Source organism: Conger conger, chromosome 9 (assembly GCF_963514075.1).
Source record: "Conger conger chromosome 9, fConCon1.1, whole genome shotgun sequence".
NCBI classification, from domain to species: Eukaryota; Metazoa; Chordata; class Actinopteri; order Anguilliformes; family Congridae; genus Conger; species Conger conger.
Genome location: NC_083768.1, coordinates 34,623,688 through 34,641,420, shown reverse-complemented (window position 1 = coordinate 34,641,420; position 17,733 = coordinate 34,623,688). Strand labels below are relative to the sequence as shown.

The 17,733-nt window shown below is 39.8% G+C and overlaps 2 protein-coding genes across 2 annotated transcripts; both read right to left on the bottom strand.

The window, feature by feature from the left end:
• Positions 1-1,125: 1,125 nt before the first annotated feature.
• Positions 1,126-4,931, bottom strand: LOC133137483 (enoyl-CoA delta isomerase 2-like). The gene is made up of 7 exons (XM_061255795.1): positions 4,736-4,931; positions 4,422-4,491; positions 3,943-4,042; positions 3,720-3,840; positions 3,104-3,193; positions 2,295-2,438; positions 1,126-1,528 (listed from the first exon to the last, which is right to left on the bottom strand). Exons 1-7 carry the CDS (start codon positions 4,847-4,849, stop codon positions 1,373-1,375), a joined length of 795 nt encoding a protein of 264 aa, XP_061111779.1. The 5' UTR covers positions 4,850-4,931; the 3' UTR covers positions 1,126-1,372.
• Positions 4,932-9,381: 4,450 nt separating this feature from the next.
• Positions 9,382-16,603, bottom strand: si:dkey-29d8.3 (uncharacterized protein LOC556220 homolog). The gene is made up of 9 exons (XM_061255978.1): positions 16,591-16,603; positions 14,455-14,507; positions 13,521-13,635; positions 12,942-13,086; positions 12,720-12,833; positions 12,290-12,434; positions 11,991-12,139; positions 11,578-11,717; positions 9,382-10,811 (listed from the first exon to the last, which is right to left on the bottom strand). Exons 1-9 carry the CDS (start codon positions 16,601-16,603, stop codon positions 10,666-10,668), a joined length of 1,020 nt encoding a protein of 339 aa, XP_061111962.1. The 3' UTR covers positions 9,382-10,665.
• Positions 16,604-17,733: the final 1,130 nt, after the last annotated feature.

The window sequence follows — 17,733 nt, the reverse complement described above, 5'->3', positions numbered from 1 at the left end:
TTCTAAAGAAATTCGGGCTGCATTTTGTGTATTATTGTTATTATTATTATTATTATTATTATTATTATTATTATTATTAATAGCCTACATGAAGAATTAGGCCTACTTACATGGATTTTTAGATGAATTAATGTAAAATGCTTCAGTAGCGTATTAAGCATTTTTAAATTAGACTTCATCAATTGATCCATCACAATCATAAACATTCCTTCATTGAGAGGAAAGTCCTAAAGGTCGGTGGGTTTGGAACAGAAAATACAATGACTAGACTCTCAGCTCCAAAAAAACATTAACTTCTGACCTCAAATACAACTTCACATAGTTCTGTAAAAGCCTCAGGCATTGTTTCTTTCGTTTTATATTTTTCTTGTTCTTAATCTTCTGCTTCTTATTTTTCCTGACATAAATCCTTATACACTTCAACTAGCAACAGTTCAGATCCAATTTAACCACCGTGTGCGTCATAAAAACATCTGGACATGCAGTGCCGTGAAAAAGCGCCCCCTTCCCGATTTCCTCTATTACTGCATATTTGTCACACAGGGGTGAGTTTCCCGATACACGTCGTAGCGGTAAGAATGCCTTGAACTATCTCTTCAAGACATTCATTAATTTTAAGAGTGTTTCCAGAAACATGTCGCAACTCAAGTAGCAGCCTACAGAAATGATTATTTCCACGACATCCTGGGGACTAGTCGTGAGATTTCAAGTATTGCGTGTGCCATTAAATCCCTTTCAGAATACAGACGACAAAACAATTAGGCTAGTTTTGTTAAAATGATCTTATACTCTACTGCTTCTGCAAGCTTATTTTTTGTTGATAAAAAAGGCTATTCAAACTTGGTAAATTGTGTAGCCTGTCTATTTTCAATTATTTTGAAGAAAGTGATATTTTGTTAGCACGAACGTCTTGATGTCATTTTGATCCCGTATTGGAAACACATCTCTAACTCTTTAGAGTTACTCTGGAAAAACTCGCTTCATGTTTTTGGAAACGCACGTGAAACTTTCAAGAGATGTGCGTGAAGCATGTCGTGCATTTTCAAGACACGTAGCCTAGCTACCGGGAAACTCACCCTTGAATATAGATATTTCAAGAAAGAAAGAGCATTAGTCAAACGGAAACAGAGTAGACACAAAGCAATTTTTTTATTAAATAATTGATGATAAAAGTTATCACCCATATCACTCGTGAAAAATAATTGCCATGCCTGTAGTAGTTGGTTTACAAAGAAACAACATAGGCTAACTACCCGGTATCACGTTCAATCATTGAGATGCACTGGATGGTTATGCAGCTGACTTGTTAACTAGCTAGCAAACAACAGTTTAGCACCCATGATGATTATGATATGTGATTACGCTTCGGCCATCACAGCTTTGCTTTGGCCTGGAAGAAGCCGAGCACAGCGTTGAGACACTCATCCGAGAACATCCTTTCCGCCACTCGCTCGCACTCGTTGTCGTTAATGGCGTGGAGTTTACCAATCTCCAGGCTCCGGATGAGCTGTTTGGACTGGGTCAATGACTGAGGGACAGACAGGTGGACAGACAGACAAAAACACAGAGTGTATGAGAAACCGGGGAGGGCTGGGACACAGAGTCTCTGACAAGGTACCGACATGCTGCATGTAAATAAATCACATGCATCAAAGGGGGAAATGTAACTGTCCTTTTGTCCTGCTGCCACCCCTCCCCAGACTTAACCACCAGTATTTACATACACATGAATTTTCATACTCTATGAAAACCCACCAATTTGTCTGAATGAAAGCAGTTCCTGCAAAGAAGAGTGGGCTAAAATTATTCTACAGCAATGTGAAAGATTAATATCAAATTACAGGAAGTGTTTGGCTGCAGTTATTGTGGCTAAATCTGGCGCAACCATAGGGGGCAATTACTTTTTCTCATGGGTGAAATGGGTGTTTGATAACTTTCTTCCATTAGATAAAATAAATTTTAAAATGTGCTTTGTGTTTACTCTGTTTCCCTTTGTCTACAATTACATTTCGTCTAAAGATCTGAAACCATCCTGTGAGACAAATGTGCAATAATAGAGGAAATCAGGAAAGGGGGAAATACATTTTCACGGCACTGTACAATCAGCACAGTTCACGGACAGGGCGTTATGTTTGCAGTTATGACTACGGCTTTCACCACTTCCAAAGTGAACCATCAACCTCAGCTTCACTGTTTTTCCTAGCCTCACCCTCTCCATTTCACAAGGGCCACACAACTCTCTGCGCACAACTCCCTAATTAAAGGTAAAAGAGGTAAAAGAGGAGCTGACTCACATCTCTGGGCAGCTGAGCGAAGGCCTTCAGCCTCGTCCACACCTCCATCTGGAATGTGCTGTCTGGGAAGACCTCAGACACCAGTCCCAGCCGACAGGCCTCTCTGGCTGACAGCTTCTTACCAAAAAGCAGCATCTCGTTGGCCTGTGAGACAGAGCCAATTACAAATTACACTGGATTAATTAGGTTGATGCTCTTATGTAGAGTGACTTACCACATAAGAGAACATAAATGCAAGTTGTATGAGCAACATTCTCAGACCAGCAAGGAAAGATGCAACATCACTAAAGCTTGAATGCAAGTTAGCTCATATGCTAACCAACAACATAAATACAAATCCACAGTATATACAGATAACATCCATATAATCATAAAAACATTTTTAAAGTCACAAATAACAATAAAAGCCTGTATTCATATCAAACATAGGACAAGCTTGGTTGTTTTACAGTCCTTACGACTGCAGGAAGATCACTCCACCACTAGAGATCAGTAATGTAGAAACAGTTTTAAAAACACTCTTTGAACATAGAGACTATTTGTAGCATCACAAGATGTCCTCCCTAACTCATCCAGTGCAGGCTTTATTATCCTCTACTGATGCTGAGGGGGAATGCAACATTATGGCAAAAGATCATTGTAAAAAATGAAAATGTGTTTAACAGCGTGGGAACTGAGGGAAAAATGTGGTGGTGATGGTGGAGGGCAGCTACATTACGCAAGGCTGACGGAGAGCCATTCAGATTCTCCGTAGAAACAGAGGCACTGCCTCCCTCCCAAGGGAGCTTTGGATGGGGCCTGGATCTTACCTTGGCTGGGCCCATGATTTTTGGAAACATGTAGGTGGAGCACCCCTCTGGGCACAGTCCCAGCTTGGTGAAGGGGGTATGGAAAGTTGCCTGTGGACATTTGGGGGCAACTATAGATGATAATACTGTCAGACACAAAAATACTTCACCCACTGCTGGGCTGTTACACATTTCCTACATTTTAGGTCATTCAGCAGGTGCTCTTATTCAGGGCAACCCACACCAGCTTATGTTCTTTTTCATTCAGTCCATTTATACAGCTGCATATTTATACAGAAGCAATTCAGATTAAGTACCTCAGTGAAGGGTACAATGGCAGCACCCCAGCTGGGAATCAAACATAAAAACTCTAGTAGTGGTAAAGCCAGTAATTCATTTTGGGGATGGTGCGCTCAGGGGTGGTTGTGGACTAAAGTATTATATGGCATACAGTATTAGAGCCAGGATGAATTACTCAAAAAGAGTAGTATCAACATATTAAAAACATATTTTGGCTTTAGTTCCCTTTAAATGACACCCATTAGGTAAAACATGAGAGACTCGGTTGTAGTACCTCCAAGTAACCCAGAAAAAACCCTACATGATCTAAATCCCCCACTAAAGTACGTTTGCTCACCCTCTCGGTTGCGTAGACCACGTCAGCGAGTCCAAGCACCGTTACAGCTGCTCCTACTGCTGGACCATTTACAACAGCAATCAGGGGCTTTGGGAAGTCAATGAACGCCCTCACAAAGTCCCTGTAACAGAGAATGATGGGTAATTCAAATAAACCACTCCTGCAAAGCCATACATCATGGATGCTCATCAGCAGCTTCTGGCCTCCACCTGAAGATCATTACCTAAAGAGGTTGTTGTTCTGCACGGCCTGCTGGGACCCCTCCACCATGACTTTGGTGAAGTTTGTCAAGTCCATGCCACTGCAGTAGTAGTCGCCAGTACCTTAGGATGAGCAGCAAAAACAAATCACAGAAAAGACACAGCAAGGCAAGTGTGTACATGCGTGTGGTGCTTGTGGCTAAGGGGGAATAATCAGATTTAGAGATCACTTCTTTCTCCCATGAAGAGAATATAAAAAATATAAAAATGGCAAATTAAGAAATTAAAAATGGTGAAGGACACCACATGTCCCTTTCATGACAAAATGAGAACACTGAACAAATAGTGCATTACTATTAAATATTATTCTCCAAATTAATTTCAGCAATCCCCATTCTCAGTCAGGCTCTGAATCACAACGGTCGACCATCCTTGATTTTTAATCTTTGAAACAAGGTAGCAAGCCAAATGGCCATCCAGCCATGAAGGGAAATGGTGTTACCAGTGACCACAGTGATGGCCGACTTGTCTTTGCTTGCAAGCTCCAGTGCCTTCACAATCTCATGGTACATCTACAAACACTCATGAGGAAAGAGATAAAAATGTATTTTTCTTTGCTGTTATAGGGATCAAAAGTAGCTTTTGTAGTCTGGTCGCAGAACCGAATTATTTACTGATATATTTTACAATGTATCTTTTTAATGTTAAACACCCCGATCTTTACTTCAGTAAGGCAGTAGGCTGGGTGCAGTAGGCAGCTGCAGCATGGGTGCAGTAGGCAGCTGCAGCGTGAGGGCAGCCAGCAGGTCCTCTTACCGTAGACGATATGGCGTTCTTCTTATCTGGTCGGTTATAGCGGATAGTGGTGATGTTGTCCTCGGTGGTAACAATTAGCGTCTCGAACAACCCGGCAACAATCCCCGCAGACATTACTGCAGCGTGGCCGGACCCTGTCCGTGAAGAGGTGGCTATTTCAGCCTACCATCCTGACTCCACAAACGCTTGTTATATTGAACCTCATTACTGTTCTGAAGGCATTAGGGTCACTCAGTATGGAAGTGATTACGGTACACACGACCACCCTGTGGTTCTGACATTGTGCTCCAAGCAAGAGAAATACTTCAAATAACTCCAGGCAGCTACAAGAGGCAGTGTGTGTTAGCTCATTATTCAACAATATAATAAAGTTAGGTTCAGAATGCCATATGCCACTGTCGGTATTTTACAGTAGTACGACTCTTGGGACTGAAAGGGTTAACCCTTATTTTTAAAACTTTTCTGTGGCTCCCCATGGCAGCGTGGCTCGGGAGCATGTTCTCTTCGCATTTTCCTCGTTCAATCACAAACAACAACACCATAAGTAAAGTAGCTAGAAGTATTATCTTAATAAAACGGCCAGTTTAGACAAATGTACAGTAGCCTAATCTAAAGAAACGAGTTGGTGCAGCTAGCTTGACAATAACTGGTGAAAGTTCACCATTACCAGCGCATTACCAGGGTTGCCAGACTGAGTCAGGTGGCACAGAAGTCGAAACTGTTGCTTGCGGTTCAGTACGCAGATATCAGGATGAATGTGTGAGTGTGCAGATTCTAGAGCAAATTTATATAGTCTACTCTGCAATCTAGCATCATTAAAGTAACGCGAATGTGAAACAATTAAAATAAAACAAAGAAGATCAACAACTGACAGGTTTGCACGGAGACAAGCATATGACACAGCACATGATGTTTGTCATGCATGCGCTCAGTGACCACTTTATTAGGTAGGGTATACATGTACACCAGTTCGTGGTCAGATATTTTGGATGCAACTGAATGCATAAAAACATGCAGACATGCAGGTTTAGTTGTTGTTCAGACAAATGGAAAATGTAATCTAAATTACTTCATACCATGGCATGACTGTTGGTGCTAGACTGGATGGTTTGAGTATCTCAGAAACTGCTGATCTCCTGGGATTTTCACTTACACAGATCTTTAAAGAATGTTTCCAGTACTTTGTTGAATTCCTGCCACAATTAATTCAGGTTGTTTAGGGGAAAGGGGTGGGCATACCCCCCCCCCCCCCCGGAGTTACGGAGTTACTGTTTATTCATGACCTTTGGATTGCTTTGCTTTGGCCTAAAGTTAAAATATTACTACAGAGGTCTGCAGAGCCGGACCATTGTTCGTTATTAAATATATTGCAAATATTGAATTCAATCAATATATCTGTGAAATCTGAGTTCAGGGAATGAGTCAGATAAAAAATCCAAAGGGTAAGTGGTGCTGAAGAAAAAGGTCTGATATAATTGCTTCATGGAATTAAGAATTGCTTTATTCATTAAGCACAACCATTTTTAGACCAGTACTGTGCCCCTCTTTGAAAGAACACATTTTGGCAAGTATTTGATGTTAAACTGCATATCCTACATACTATCCCAATATATAATGAACAAAGATATCTTTGTATAATTTTATTCTCCTACCAATATCGGTGTTGTTGAAATTATATATTCATGTGATTATTTCATTATTAATTGCTTATGATATTATGAATTGCTTATCCTTTACTAATTGCTTATACTATTATTGGTTGCTTATGCTGGAGTGATCCAGAGCATACACACTTATTAAAGTATCATAACTTGCTTTGTGGTAATGAATATTATTTTCTGTAACTGTGTGAGTTGAGATGTCTCTCCCTTTCTGTACTGTGGGCCTCCAAGGCTACGGCAAAACTGTGTGTTCTGCATTATCCCGTCTTGGTGCCTGAGAGCCTACAGTAGCAAAAACATAAGTCCTCGCCATAGAGGCTACCATGGAGATTGTCCTCCCCCTAGACATCGGGAGTTAAAACAAGATAAGATACATTTCTCACGCGTGGGGAATGCGCAGGGGCGTGGGAACGTTTTTGAGGACACATATCTGCATAAGCAGTACATTGAAGGGGGGAGATATGAATAAACTAACTGTTGTAAGGAGAAGAGTGGTGGATTGTCTTTGAATATTGATAATTAGGAATGTTTAATCATTTTGGGGCGTACATTTCTTGCGCTCCAGGCATACATATATCCAGACAAAGGAGTGAAACCTCTGTCCTTGTTTTTGCATGTAACTTGGACCCTATGCGGATAGTAAAGATTGGATTTTATTTACTGTCTCTGTCTCTGAGTGTTTTCTTACAGGAATAAATTAAAATTCCCACCACAATCAGTGGTTGTAGTTTTCAGTTACTCTGAAATATCAAAATACTTGAAAGAAAAGAGAAAAGGAAAGTTGGAACCTAAACTGGAATAAAACACTGTCTTTATAGAATTTCAAACCTCCTTGTGGTGTGTTTCCAGATCAGCTACTCAAAGAGTGTTCAGTACTTTCATTTATTTCCTAGCTGAATTCCAGGTAAGAGCTGCTGGGATTCAAGATTAAGATGTGTGTTTTCAACACTTCTCCCTGGTCATAGCTGGTCTCTAGCGGGATAAAGGTGGCCAATGTTAGTTAGGCTGGTAGAGTAAACTGGTGGACTAGCTGACTACTGTATTGACCAATTTAGGCTGGTTTAAGTTGTAATTTTCACGAGGGATGTTTATTCATTGAAGATAGATTGTAAATATTGTTGACAAACTACATTTGAACCTCTTCCGCTTACCGGTTCCATGGATTTCCATGGGAGCTGCTCAATGCTTAGGGTTCAGTGGCGTATGAAGTCAGTTTGTGGAAGCTGCCATGTTTGACTACACAAGCATCCAGATGGACCTGCTGGATGGTCAATGAGTCACACTGTCATGAACCTTTTTTTTCTTAGGTTCTTTTGATCAGTAAAACAGTATGCAGGCAAAACTGTATTGTTTGGAATTATTTTCAGTGAATCATTGAATTCTGAAATTAGACTGAGTTTTGCCTCTATGTTGTGCACTAATGCAGATGAAAATGAGTAATATGACACATTTCCATCATTTCTGAAAGCTAGGCTGTGTGAGATGTACATGCTGTCATATGACATCAGGTGTGTGGGGGTCAAGTAGATACTAATGTGAGTATTTAACTTCTTTGGGCTTTAATACAACAGTGGGGAGATCAGGGGGCTCTACTGAGCAGATTGGGAGTGGATGTCATTGCTTGCTCAAAGAAGTGTACTGCTTACTCAAAGAAGCCACCAAAGTTCACCATACCCCTGGGGGACTCTCTTTTATAGTTACCAATCTGATGACAAAACCTCTCTGGCACTTATTTTTGGCCAGCATTGTTGAATATGAGTTTTAGCTCTGAAGGCCAGCACTGGTGGAGCTGCTGTGTGTTTATAAAGGCTGACGGACTTCAGTCACAGCATTCAAATGTGGAGAGCAGTTTCAATTGGTTTATTTGTTTAAAATGTAACCACTTGTGGTTGCTCTGCTTATGGGCTTCAGCAAGGTTTGCTGTCCTCTCTGCAAGCATGTTATCGCCTATCTTTACTGGTACTCCCAGCTCATTTCTTACCTGTGTGGTCCAATGTGACCTGTCATCTGCTATAGTGTAGCTCTTCCTATGTGCTCCAATACATAGGGGAGGATGAATACCAGGACAGCAACAAGCAAGAATCCATCTGCCTACATTCGACCTCATGACTGCAGAGCACTATGAAATGCGAGCCTCAAGATGCTAACTGGCTAGCATAGGCCAGTTGCACCTGAAGAGTGAAAGGAAGCACATGTACTTTAAGATCTGTACTACAGTTAATGGCTAACCCCCATTGTCAGCTGCCTTTTGCCACATTATTACTGCTGGACCACAACAGACCGTCCAGGGGCCAATCCAGGACATCTTGTGTTCTTTGCATCCACCCCTCCCCCCCAACCCTCAAAGAAAGCCATTGTTTCGTTGAAAAACATTTCTGGGTGCACATAGTTCCCACAAAGAAGGCTGTATATTTTCAATTCTGTTGAGAATTCTTTGATTGATTATTGCAGAATTATTGTTGTTAATATGTGAATCCATTCAGTTGTTTATTTTTATGTGTGTTTGGGTTGTGGAGAATGGTCCTTAATGAAAATAAAGTTGAATTTTTAACATAAAATGTGTGTCAGATCTGCAGCTTAGGTCCCCAATGAAAAGATGAATTGTATGTTTGTGCTAATTCTAAAGCAATATGCCTTTGCTACGACCTAGTCTTTTCAGAGAAAGCTGGAAACACTTAGTAATTCCCCTCTCCTTTCCGGTCAGTCCTTTCCTCTCCTCATTCATTCTTCAGTTCATTGGCCCTTCAAAATGTGCCCATAAGACTGGTCACATGGGAAAGTGCTCCATCTGGTATGAGGAGGCATCACTCAATCAGGAGTTCCATTTCAGACTTTGTTTTACACGGTGGCATTTCCTGGATTAATCTATGAAGCTTAGGTTATGATATGCCTAAAACTGCTTCGCCACCTATCAAAAATCAATGGCAGAAATAGGCAAAACCTTATGGTTTTTTCATTGTATGTTCAAAGAAAACCTTCACATAATGTAGTGTATTTATTTATTTGATGTTTATTTGAGTAGGGACAATGCCAAGAGACATAACATATCATTACTGCCAGTTTACACCAGGTTCATGTAGCTCATGTTTTGCATATAGTATCAAGCATTTAAAAACTAATAACTATTGCTAGTTTCTAACTCCTGTCCCTAATTAGGCTTTTTTATACAAAGAAAGGAAAAAGATTAAAAAAAAGACACATAGTGCTAAATGGAAGAAACATACACACTTAAAATACAAACATTCAATAAATGCTAAATACATACACACATATCACAATGTTACAAAAGAGGATACATGCATGTTATACAGTACAAAATAAATGCTAGAAAAAAAGTATTTAATAACAAGCTAACTTGATATGATGACTAAAAATGTGACCAGCTCTGTTTTTGTTTCAGCCAACATTTGACCTTCACACTAAAATATTTTATATTAGATTGCTTTTATTTCTATTGGCAAGGAATTCTAGAGCTGAGCAGTGGTCCTGCAATGTCTAATTTTACAGTTACCACTGGTTACAGCCCTGTTAATCTACAATTGAATTTACTTAGTGTATCTGGTGCTATGCCATTCAACCATTTATACAGTTTCTGTATATATCACTATGTCGTCAGCATAAAATTGACAACCAGCCCCATAGCAACCATCAGATAAATCATTAATATAAAGACTAAAGAGCAATGGGCCTAGGATTGATCCTTGAGGAATGCCTATATGAGTAGGCTTAAGGGATGACTTTTCAGAACCAATCTGAACACACTGCTCTCTGGATTGCAAAAATCCAGAGAGGCCACCCATCCTGAAGCTTGTATTGAACAATTATATTTACATAACCTAGACACAAGAATGTCATGGTTTACAGTGTCAAATACCTTTTTCAGGTCAAGCAACAATGCTCCCACAACATTTATAATAAACCTTTTAGAAAAAATTCTAGAATGGAATGGTCTGCCTTTAAAATGTGTGCTTTCCTATTGAAAGTAAAAATCATCAGTGCTCTTGAAATTTGGAAAACCATAACTTGCTGCAAAAAATGTTTTAATTACAAATCTTAGTTAAAGCAGAAATCACTTTCACTTCCTTAAGGTATATACTTGCCTTTGGAGTCAGTTTTCTAATAGGCTTGCTTTTATATTATTGTCAGACATTCAAAAGTGGCAGAGAAGATTAGTTGTGTATCTTTTCGGATAAGGTAGATATTTTTATTTTTCAACATAAATTTAAGCCCAGCAGCAAAATAGCATTAGACCTGAAAGAGGCACACCTCTTAAGTGAAGATTTTTTTTTGCTTCTCAGCAATGTCCATTGGTGACAAGGTATCAGTGTTCTGATAGAGAGGCTGTTTTTTATGTTTCCAGACCACCAGCAATGCTCGTACGACAAATAGCGCACAGCTTAGCCCCAGGAGAACCGCTGAAAAAAAGAAAGATATTCAACTGAAAAAAATACATCCAATGATGAAATCATTGTGAAACAACAACAAATGTATAGTCAACACACCAAGCTGAGCTAACCTCAGAGTCACATATGCTACTTGTATAATAAGTTATCTCCTTCAAGCTAACCACTCCTAATAACAATAGGGGCTAATCTGCATGTTCACCAGCTGCTAGGACAATTTATGTCCAAAAATTAGATCTAAATCAGCAGTGCAGTGTAGTTCGGGACCTGGGTGTATAATCAAAGGTGGGACACTGCCATTGCACCCTTATGTAAGGTACTTAACCTAAATTGCTTCAGTATATACATTCAGTGAGAACTTTATTAGGTAGACCTGTACACCAGCATGTTAATGCAAATATTTAATCAGCTAATCATGTGGCAGCAACTAAATGCTTAAAAGCATGCAGACATGGTCAAGAGGTTCAGCTGAGGAGAAGTGTCAGACTGGTCAAAGCTGACAGGAAGGTGACAGTAATACAAATAAACATGCATTACAACAGTGCTATGTGGAAGAGCATCTCTGAACAAACAGCAACTCAAATCTCTAAGTGGCTAAGCTACAGCAGCAAAGTGCTAATAAAGTGCTCACTGAGTGTATATCCCACATCCAAAGTACGGTGTATTGTGATGGTACAAATTATACAAATCATAGCAAATGATGCCCTGATGAAAACTGCAAGTCACTTTCTGGATCGGTTCTTCTGTTAATTCTTCCATTTGTTAGGATTTTGCTCACCTGTGAAAATGGCATTCTTGCTGGGTGCTGCAGCGTCGTAATTTTTTGCCATGTTTCCTGACAGAGCCAGAATCACCACAGGATATATGGTGAGGAGGTAGCGCACATGTTTCTCCAACACAAAGTTTTCCATAACAAACCTACAGCCAAGGACAATCAGAAATATGTTAAACTTTCATACCACAGTCCATAATGCCATATACATAAGACAAGGGGTCCACACAAAAGGCCTTTATTCCTATTTATATTCATGAATAATATGTTATAGACTCATGATTGCTCTTCTACATCAAATAGACTTTGTAGGCTTGATTCACACTGGATAAAGTCACTGAAAATAAGCATGTGAATGTACATCAAATACATTAACTTATTTACTATTAACTATTTTGTACATGCTGCTGCATGCTTACCAGCCAATGACTTCTATCAAGAGGAGACTGAGAGACACCGTTGCCGCACCCTCCTTGGACACGCCTGCATTGTAATCCAGCACAATGGTGAAGTTGAGAAGGGTGGCTATAGTCGTCCATGTTGCGTACACACCAATGCCATTCTGAACCTGCAGAATAAATGAATTACAAATTAATCACAATTACAGGCTGATCCTAATGCAATTTAGCATTGGTCATGCATCATGGGAAAAATACTGAAGTTGAATTCATTTTGCTGAATGGTCTCTGATGTCATGGCATTCCAGAACCAAACTCACCAGCACTCGGAAGAGCCAGAGGTCCACTCTGTAGTATTTGCTGAGCCAGACGCCATAAGAATGGAGTCCATGACAGCAGAAGAATATCAATAAATAGTTGGTAGAAGCTATCACTGCCAGCACGATCAATGCTGCTATCATCTGCCTAAGGGAAGGGAAAATGGCTTTGTTAATTACCATCATCCCAAATGTTTTAAAATGCTCAGTTCAAGGTATGATCTGATAAGTAGCATCCCCCACAATATTGTCTTCATCACTCTACTATGCTATTGTTTTTTCTGCTTGGCCAGAGGTTACACCAACCACTCACCACCTGATTTCCATTATAATCAGCCTGCCACGATCAATTTTACACATAGAAGAGAATTTGTACCTCTCACCCTTGTAATAAAAATCTAACAACTTAAAGTATTTGTGAGTCATAACTTACTCTCTGTCCCACAGAAACAGCCATGTGATGTTAAGAATCATGTTGACAATCCAGGTCAGGTAAAATCCGTAAGGCAAGACTGCAGGTTGACAATACATCCACCCATATACATTCCTGGAAGGTAGAATCATGAGAAGATGACCAAGCTAGCCACACCAGTGAGCTCACCAAAACATGCACTATGAATTAATTGTGGAATATGGACCAGAGTTCATCATATACCTTCTGCAGAGACTAGTGACAATGTAGGTGAGCAGAGAGAACAGCCAGAAGTAGATGACCCCCCAGATGGAGAAGGTCCACCCTGCAGGGGTTATTTCTGTCTCATACTTTTTGGACACGTTGCCTGTATTCTGATGGAAGGGACCTGCAAGTAGAGACCGTCGTGAGGTTAATGGAACATTTTGCCACAGCTCCGTGCAGAAGAGCCATGGCGGTAAGCACTGGCCACCCTCCTGTGAAACCTGTGAATCCTGCAAACTACTGAACAATATTTATAGGTTTTTCCATTGCTTGCATTATTTCTCAAATTAATTTTGACGATATAAACTGAAATCAACTCACACACCGAGAGAGCTAAATAAAGTAGCACAACACATAGCAGTGGTTAGATTGAACATGTCCCAGTGAACTGAATGTCTGCCTGTTCTTATGGAATATGTCCCGATCCAATGTGGACAATATGACAATGTTATAATGTAACAATGAGCTAATTTTCCAAGGTGAGTGACACAATGTGACAATGTGATAATGTTACAATATGATGTTACATTATGGCAATAATATAACAATTTTTCTCACCATTTTTGCTTCCTCTCCCAGCCAGCGCATTGAATGCAATTGCAATGATGAAGACCAGCACTGACAGCACAATGACTGCTATTCGGGCCAGACTGTGGTTTCCCATTGTTGTATCCTACAACAGCACCAAAACTGCTTCACACAAACGACTTATCATGTACATGTTGAAGGCTTATGTGAACAGCTGATTAATAACACATTGCGGTTTGTAAGATAGTTCATATTGATAAGACAATCTAACCAATGAGGCCAAGACTCCCCTGTGCTGTCAAAATAGTATTTATTCAAAAATAATTATAGTAGCCAATATCATGAGTGTATACTTTTTGAAAGAAACATGGGCAGTTGAAGGTGTTATTTAAGAGAACTATACATATGAATCGGTGTATTCAGGTAAAGCTTTTGAGAGTTGTACATTGTCATTGACTGATTAATGGTGGAATATTGATGTGAGAAAAAGAAAAAAGAGAAAACACTATTAAGCAGTCTAATGTGCGTAGGCATCTACTAAAAAATGACAGAGTACGTTCATCTGTCGCACACTAACTGCATATTGTGCATCTGCATACTACGGTTCCGCCACCGTCAACGGCACAAATAGTAACACACAGTACTGAAGTACGGAATCGTTTTCACTCTGTACTGGTGTTGGAACTCCAATAAACTACCCCAAAACGAATCCATCGTTGACCATGGTAATTTCATTTACGCAGTCCAAAACATTCTTTGAGAAAGATTTAGGCTGACGGAAATCTGTAGCTATAGTATCTCCCACAGTTTTACAAAGGCATGTTGCTCTCCCCGAGAGAAAAGACCAGAAGCTTGAGATACGTGTAAAGACTGTTATTGTCTCTCTTGCTGGTCATACATCTCTGATATAAACACAGCCAGCACTCTTCCAGTTGACGAGTTAGTTAGTGTAAGAACATCTTACCACTTTGTCGCGATGTTTTTCGGTCAATTCTTCGTTGGGGGATTCCCTCTTCTCTGCCGTAAAGGATATTTACTTACTGGATGTTGTGTAACTGTTGTACGTCCTTTCATAACCACGGATGGGGGAGGCGCTATTTCAAAATTTCTCTATATGCTTATACGGAGTATTCCAGAGTAGCCTATAATGTCAACGTAATTATACTATTTTAACACTTAAATAAATTACCATGCGAATGAATGCGGCTGTTAGAGCAGCTGGGGAAAACGATCACACTTTCTCTGCGATTTCGCAGATGACAATTAAAATATTGCGCGAAGCTACAAATTGGTTCAGTTCCAACCTATCAAGCATGCCCATCCAACATCAAGTGTTTAATTTCCCAAGGAATAACGCATTTACTTCCCTATTATCTAGCGCATTGTATATACACTCATTTATAAGGCATTTATTGGACAATTGTTGAGTGTTCAGAGATGCTCTTCTGCATACAACTGTTGTAATGCGTGGTTATTTGTGTTACTGTCACATTCCTGTCAGCCAGTCGACCAGTCTGGCCCTTCTCCTCTGACCTCTCTCATTAACAAACTGCTGTTTTTCGCACCATTCTATGAAAACCCACTGAGTGTATATAATTATATATTATTCTAAGTATATAGTTCTGTGGATACGATATGCACCTTTTTAAGAAGTTGTGGAGCGACAAATATTGCCTATATTCATAGATATGCAAACAACGTATAGCCCTTTGTAGACTTCTGGTTCTAAAAACAAAAACAAAAAAGTAGACTAACGTATGCCCACTTCGTAGCTGATATTAACACTGTGTATTACAGTCAACAATTAAGCTTTTTTCTCTAAACCAGCTGTTAAGCAAATTCTATTTCTCCGAGTTGTTCTTTGAACTACTTCTAAACAATAGAAGGGCTCAGTTCCGTTGATTTGTACAAATGACTTAATCGGCTCTTGCTAAGAATAACAGGGAACTGTACTTTGTTTGATTTGAGGTTTTATTTACACAACATATTAGGTCCATAATTAGTCTGCAAACACACGCGAATGAATTCTTAAGACTACGTGCACCTGGCCGTAGAGCTGCACGTTCACGCCTGTTTTCCGTTCTGGTTCCTCAGTGGTGGAATGACTTGCCTACCACTGTCAGGACAGCAGAATCCCTCCCCCTATTTCGACGCAGACTCAAAACCCACCTTTTCAAACTCTACCTTAGTCCTCCCTCCTCATTTCCCCCGCCCCTCCTTTCTGTTATCCCTATCCTTGTCTAACCCCCCCCCCCCCCTCCCCCCCCCCAAAAAAAAAAAAATTGCTTATGATGACGACTATGTTTAGAACAGCATTCTTTGTGTATTTTCCTAGTTCTAGATGTGATGCTTTGACTTATGGTAGAACCTATGCACTTGTAAATAGCTTTGGATTAAAAGCGTCTGCCAAATGACAAAAATGTAAAAGACAATCTTAGTTTTTACGAGAAATAAACGGGAGAATGGCCACATTTCTTAAACGTAACGCCAACAGCATTCATTAGCCACAACATAATTTCCACAGAATTGTTTTTTGTTGTTGTTGTTATTTTTTTTTTTTTTACATTTGCAGACATTTCTAAAAAAAAAATATATCTCACTGCTAGAATCATAAGAACAGAACAGCGCAGCCTACTCTATATGATGCGAAATTGCAGACTATTCGTTGGGCTATGTGGTTGGTTCTACGTCTTTTTCCTTTTCAGTCTCCGAAAACATATTTTCTCTTGCGTTGGATTACTGTTCAAAACCAGCTGCAAAATCAGACGTGTATTCTCTCACATCCTCAGTCTCTGATTTATTCTCTGTTTCGCTGTTCCGCCTGCTTTGGACAAAGTGCTGCTGGAGCTCGAAAACGCGTTCTTTACTCCAGGCGAACAGATTCAGAAGTTCTTGATGTCTGCAGTAGATGTCGCCAATGTTCTGAAGTTCCATTCCATATTCCACCAATTTATCTTGCCCGGCAAATTTTCAGTCAGGCGTCTTCGAAAAGACTGATGCAGATGTAATTTATTATATAGTCACGCACAGAACTGATAACTGCCCTATGCACATTACATTAATTTACCAGTGGTATTTGCATGCATCACGTGTACAGTACCTTGAGATGTCATTTTCCGAAGGCTTAAGGTTACTCTGCGTCGGAGGTAGGCTATTTTTAGGATAGCAGTATAATTTAGAGATTAGCAAGTTACTTGCCCACATATACTTCAAATTCATTTCTAGCCTTTTGACACTAATTGCAGGTATGCTATGTGCAATGGGAGTCAGCTGCTGCAGTGGGGCTTCCATCAACATGTTCTGACAAATGGAGTTACCAGTTCGGGAGATTGCATAAAGATGATGAAAAGTATTGACACTTTATGGACTGGACTGAAATCACAGTTCAAGATCAATTTTATGTTAAGCCAAGTTATTATTTAAGCATTCACGTATCACCACCAGTTTTTTTATTTCCACTCCACTTGTTAATTATTTTACATTAACTATCGTCATCATACAGCCAGTTGTAATTTTCCACAAAATCAATGTGGAATCATGCAGCTGCTAATTCAACGCAAACCAGCGCCTCTTTTGTGTGTTTTATTGCAAGCAGCCAATTCATAGTTTCTTCTTATATATTAACTTTTTTGTTCTAAATTGAATACTACACTCAGTGGGCACTTTATTAGGTATTTCTTTATTTAAGTCTTTTGCTGCATGTAGCCTATCCTGGTTTGACGAATTGTGTGTTCAGAGATGCACTTCTGCATACCACTGTTGTAATGCGTTACTATCACCTTCCTGTCAATTTCGACCAGTCTGACCCTTCTCCTCTGACCTCTCTCATTAACAATGCATTTCTGTGCGCAGAACTGCTGCTCACTGGATGTTTTTTGTTTTTCGCACAATTCTCTGCAAACTCTAGACACTGTTGTGCGAGATCAGGAGTTTCTGAGATAACTAATCCACCCTGTCTGGAACCAACAATCATTCCATGGTCAAAGTCACTTAGATCACATTTCTTCCTCATTCTGATATTTGGTCTGAAAAGCAGCTGAACCTCTTGGCCATGTCTGCATGCTTTTATGCATTTAGTTGCTGCCACATGATTGGCTGATTAAATATTTGCATTAACAAGCTGGTGTACAGGTCTACCTAATAACGTAATCACTAAGTGTATTTAAATACAGATGACATCCAGAAATCTTCCTTAGGAAATGGGTTCCTCAGTTGAAATATAGTACTGAACTTGGCTTCAGGC

Excerpts from the sequence above, each read along its gene's own strand:
- LOC133137483 (XM_061255795.1), bottom strand. The coding sequence starts at position 4,849 with ATGTCTGCGGGGATTGTTGCCGGGTTGTTCGAGACGCTAATTGTTACC. Across the intron at positions 4,492-4,735 it reads AGAACGCCATATCGTCTACG|ATGTACCATGAGATTGTGAA; the intron begins GTAAGAGGACCT and ends GAGTGTTTGTAG. Across the intron at positions 4,043-4,421 it reads GGCCATCACTGTGGTCACTG|GTACTGGCGACTACTACTGC; the intron begins GTAACACCATTT and ends GCTCATCCTAAG.
- si:dkey-29d8.3 (XM_061255978.1), bottom strand. Across the intron at positions 13,087-13,520 it reads TGGGAGAGGAAGCAAAAATG|GTCCCTTCCATCAGAATACA; the intron begins GTGAGAAAAATT and ends CTCTACTTGCAG. Across the intron at positions 12,834-12,941 it reads GTCACTAGTCTCTGCAGAAG|GAATGTATATGGGTGGATGT; the intron begins GTATATGATGAA and ends TCTACCTTCCAG.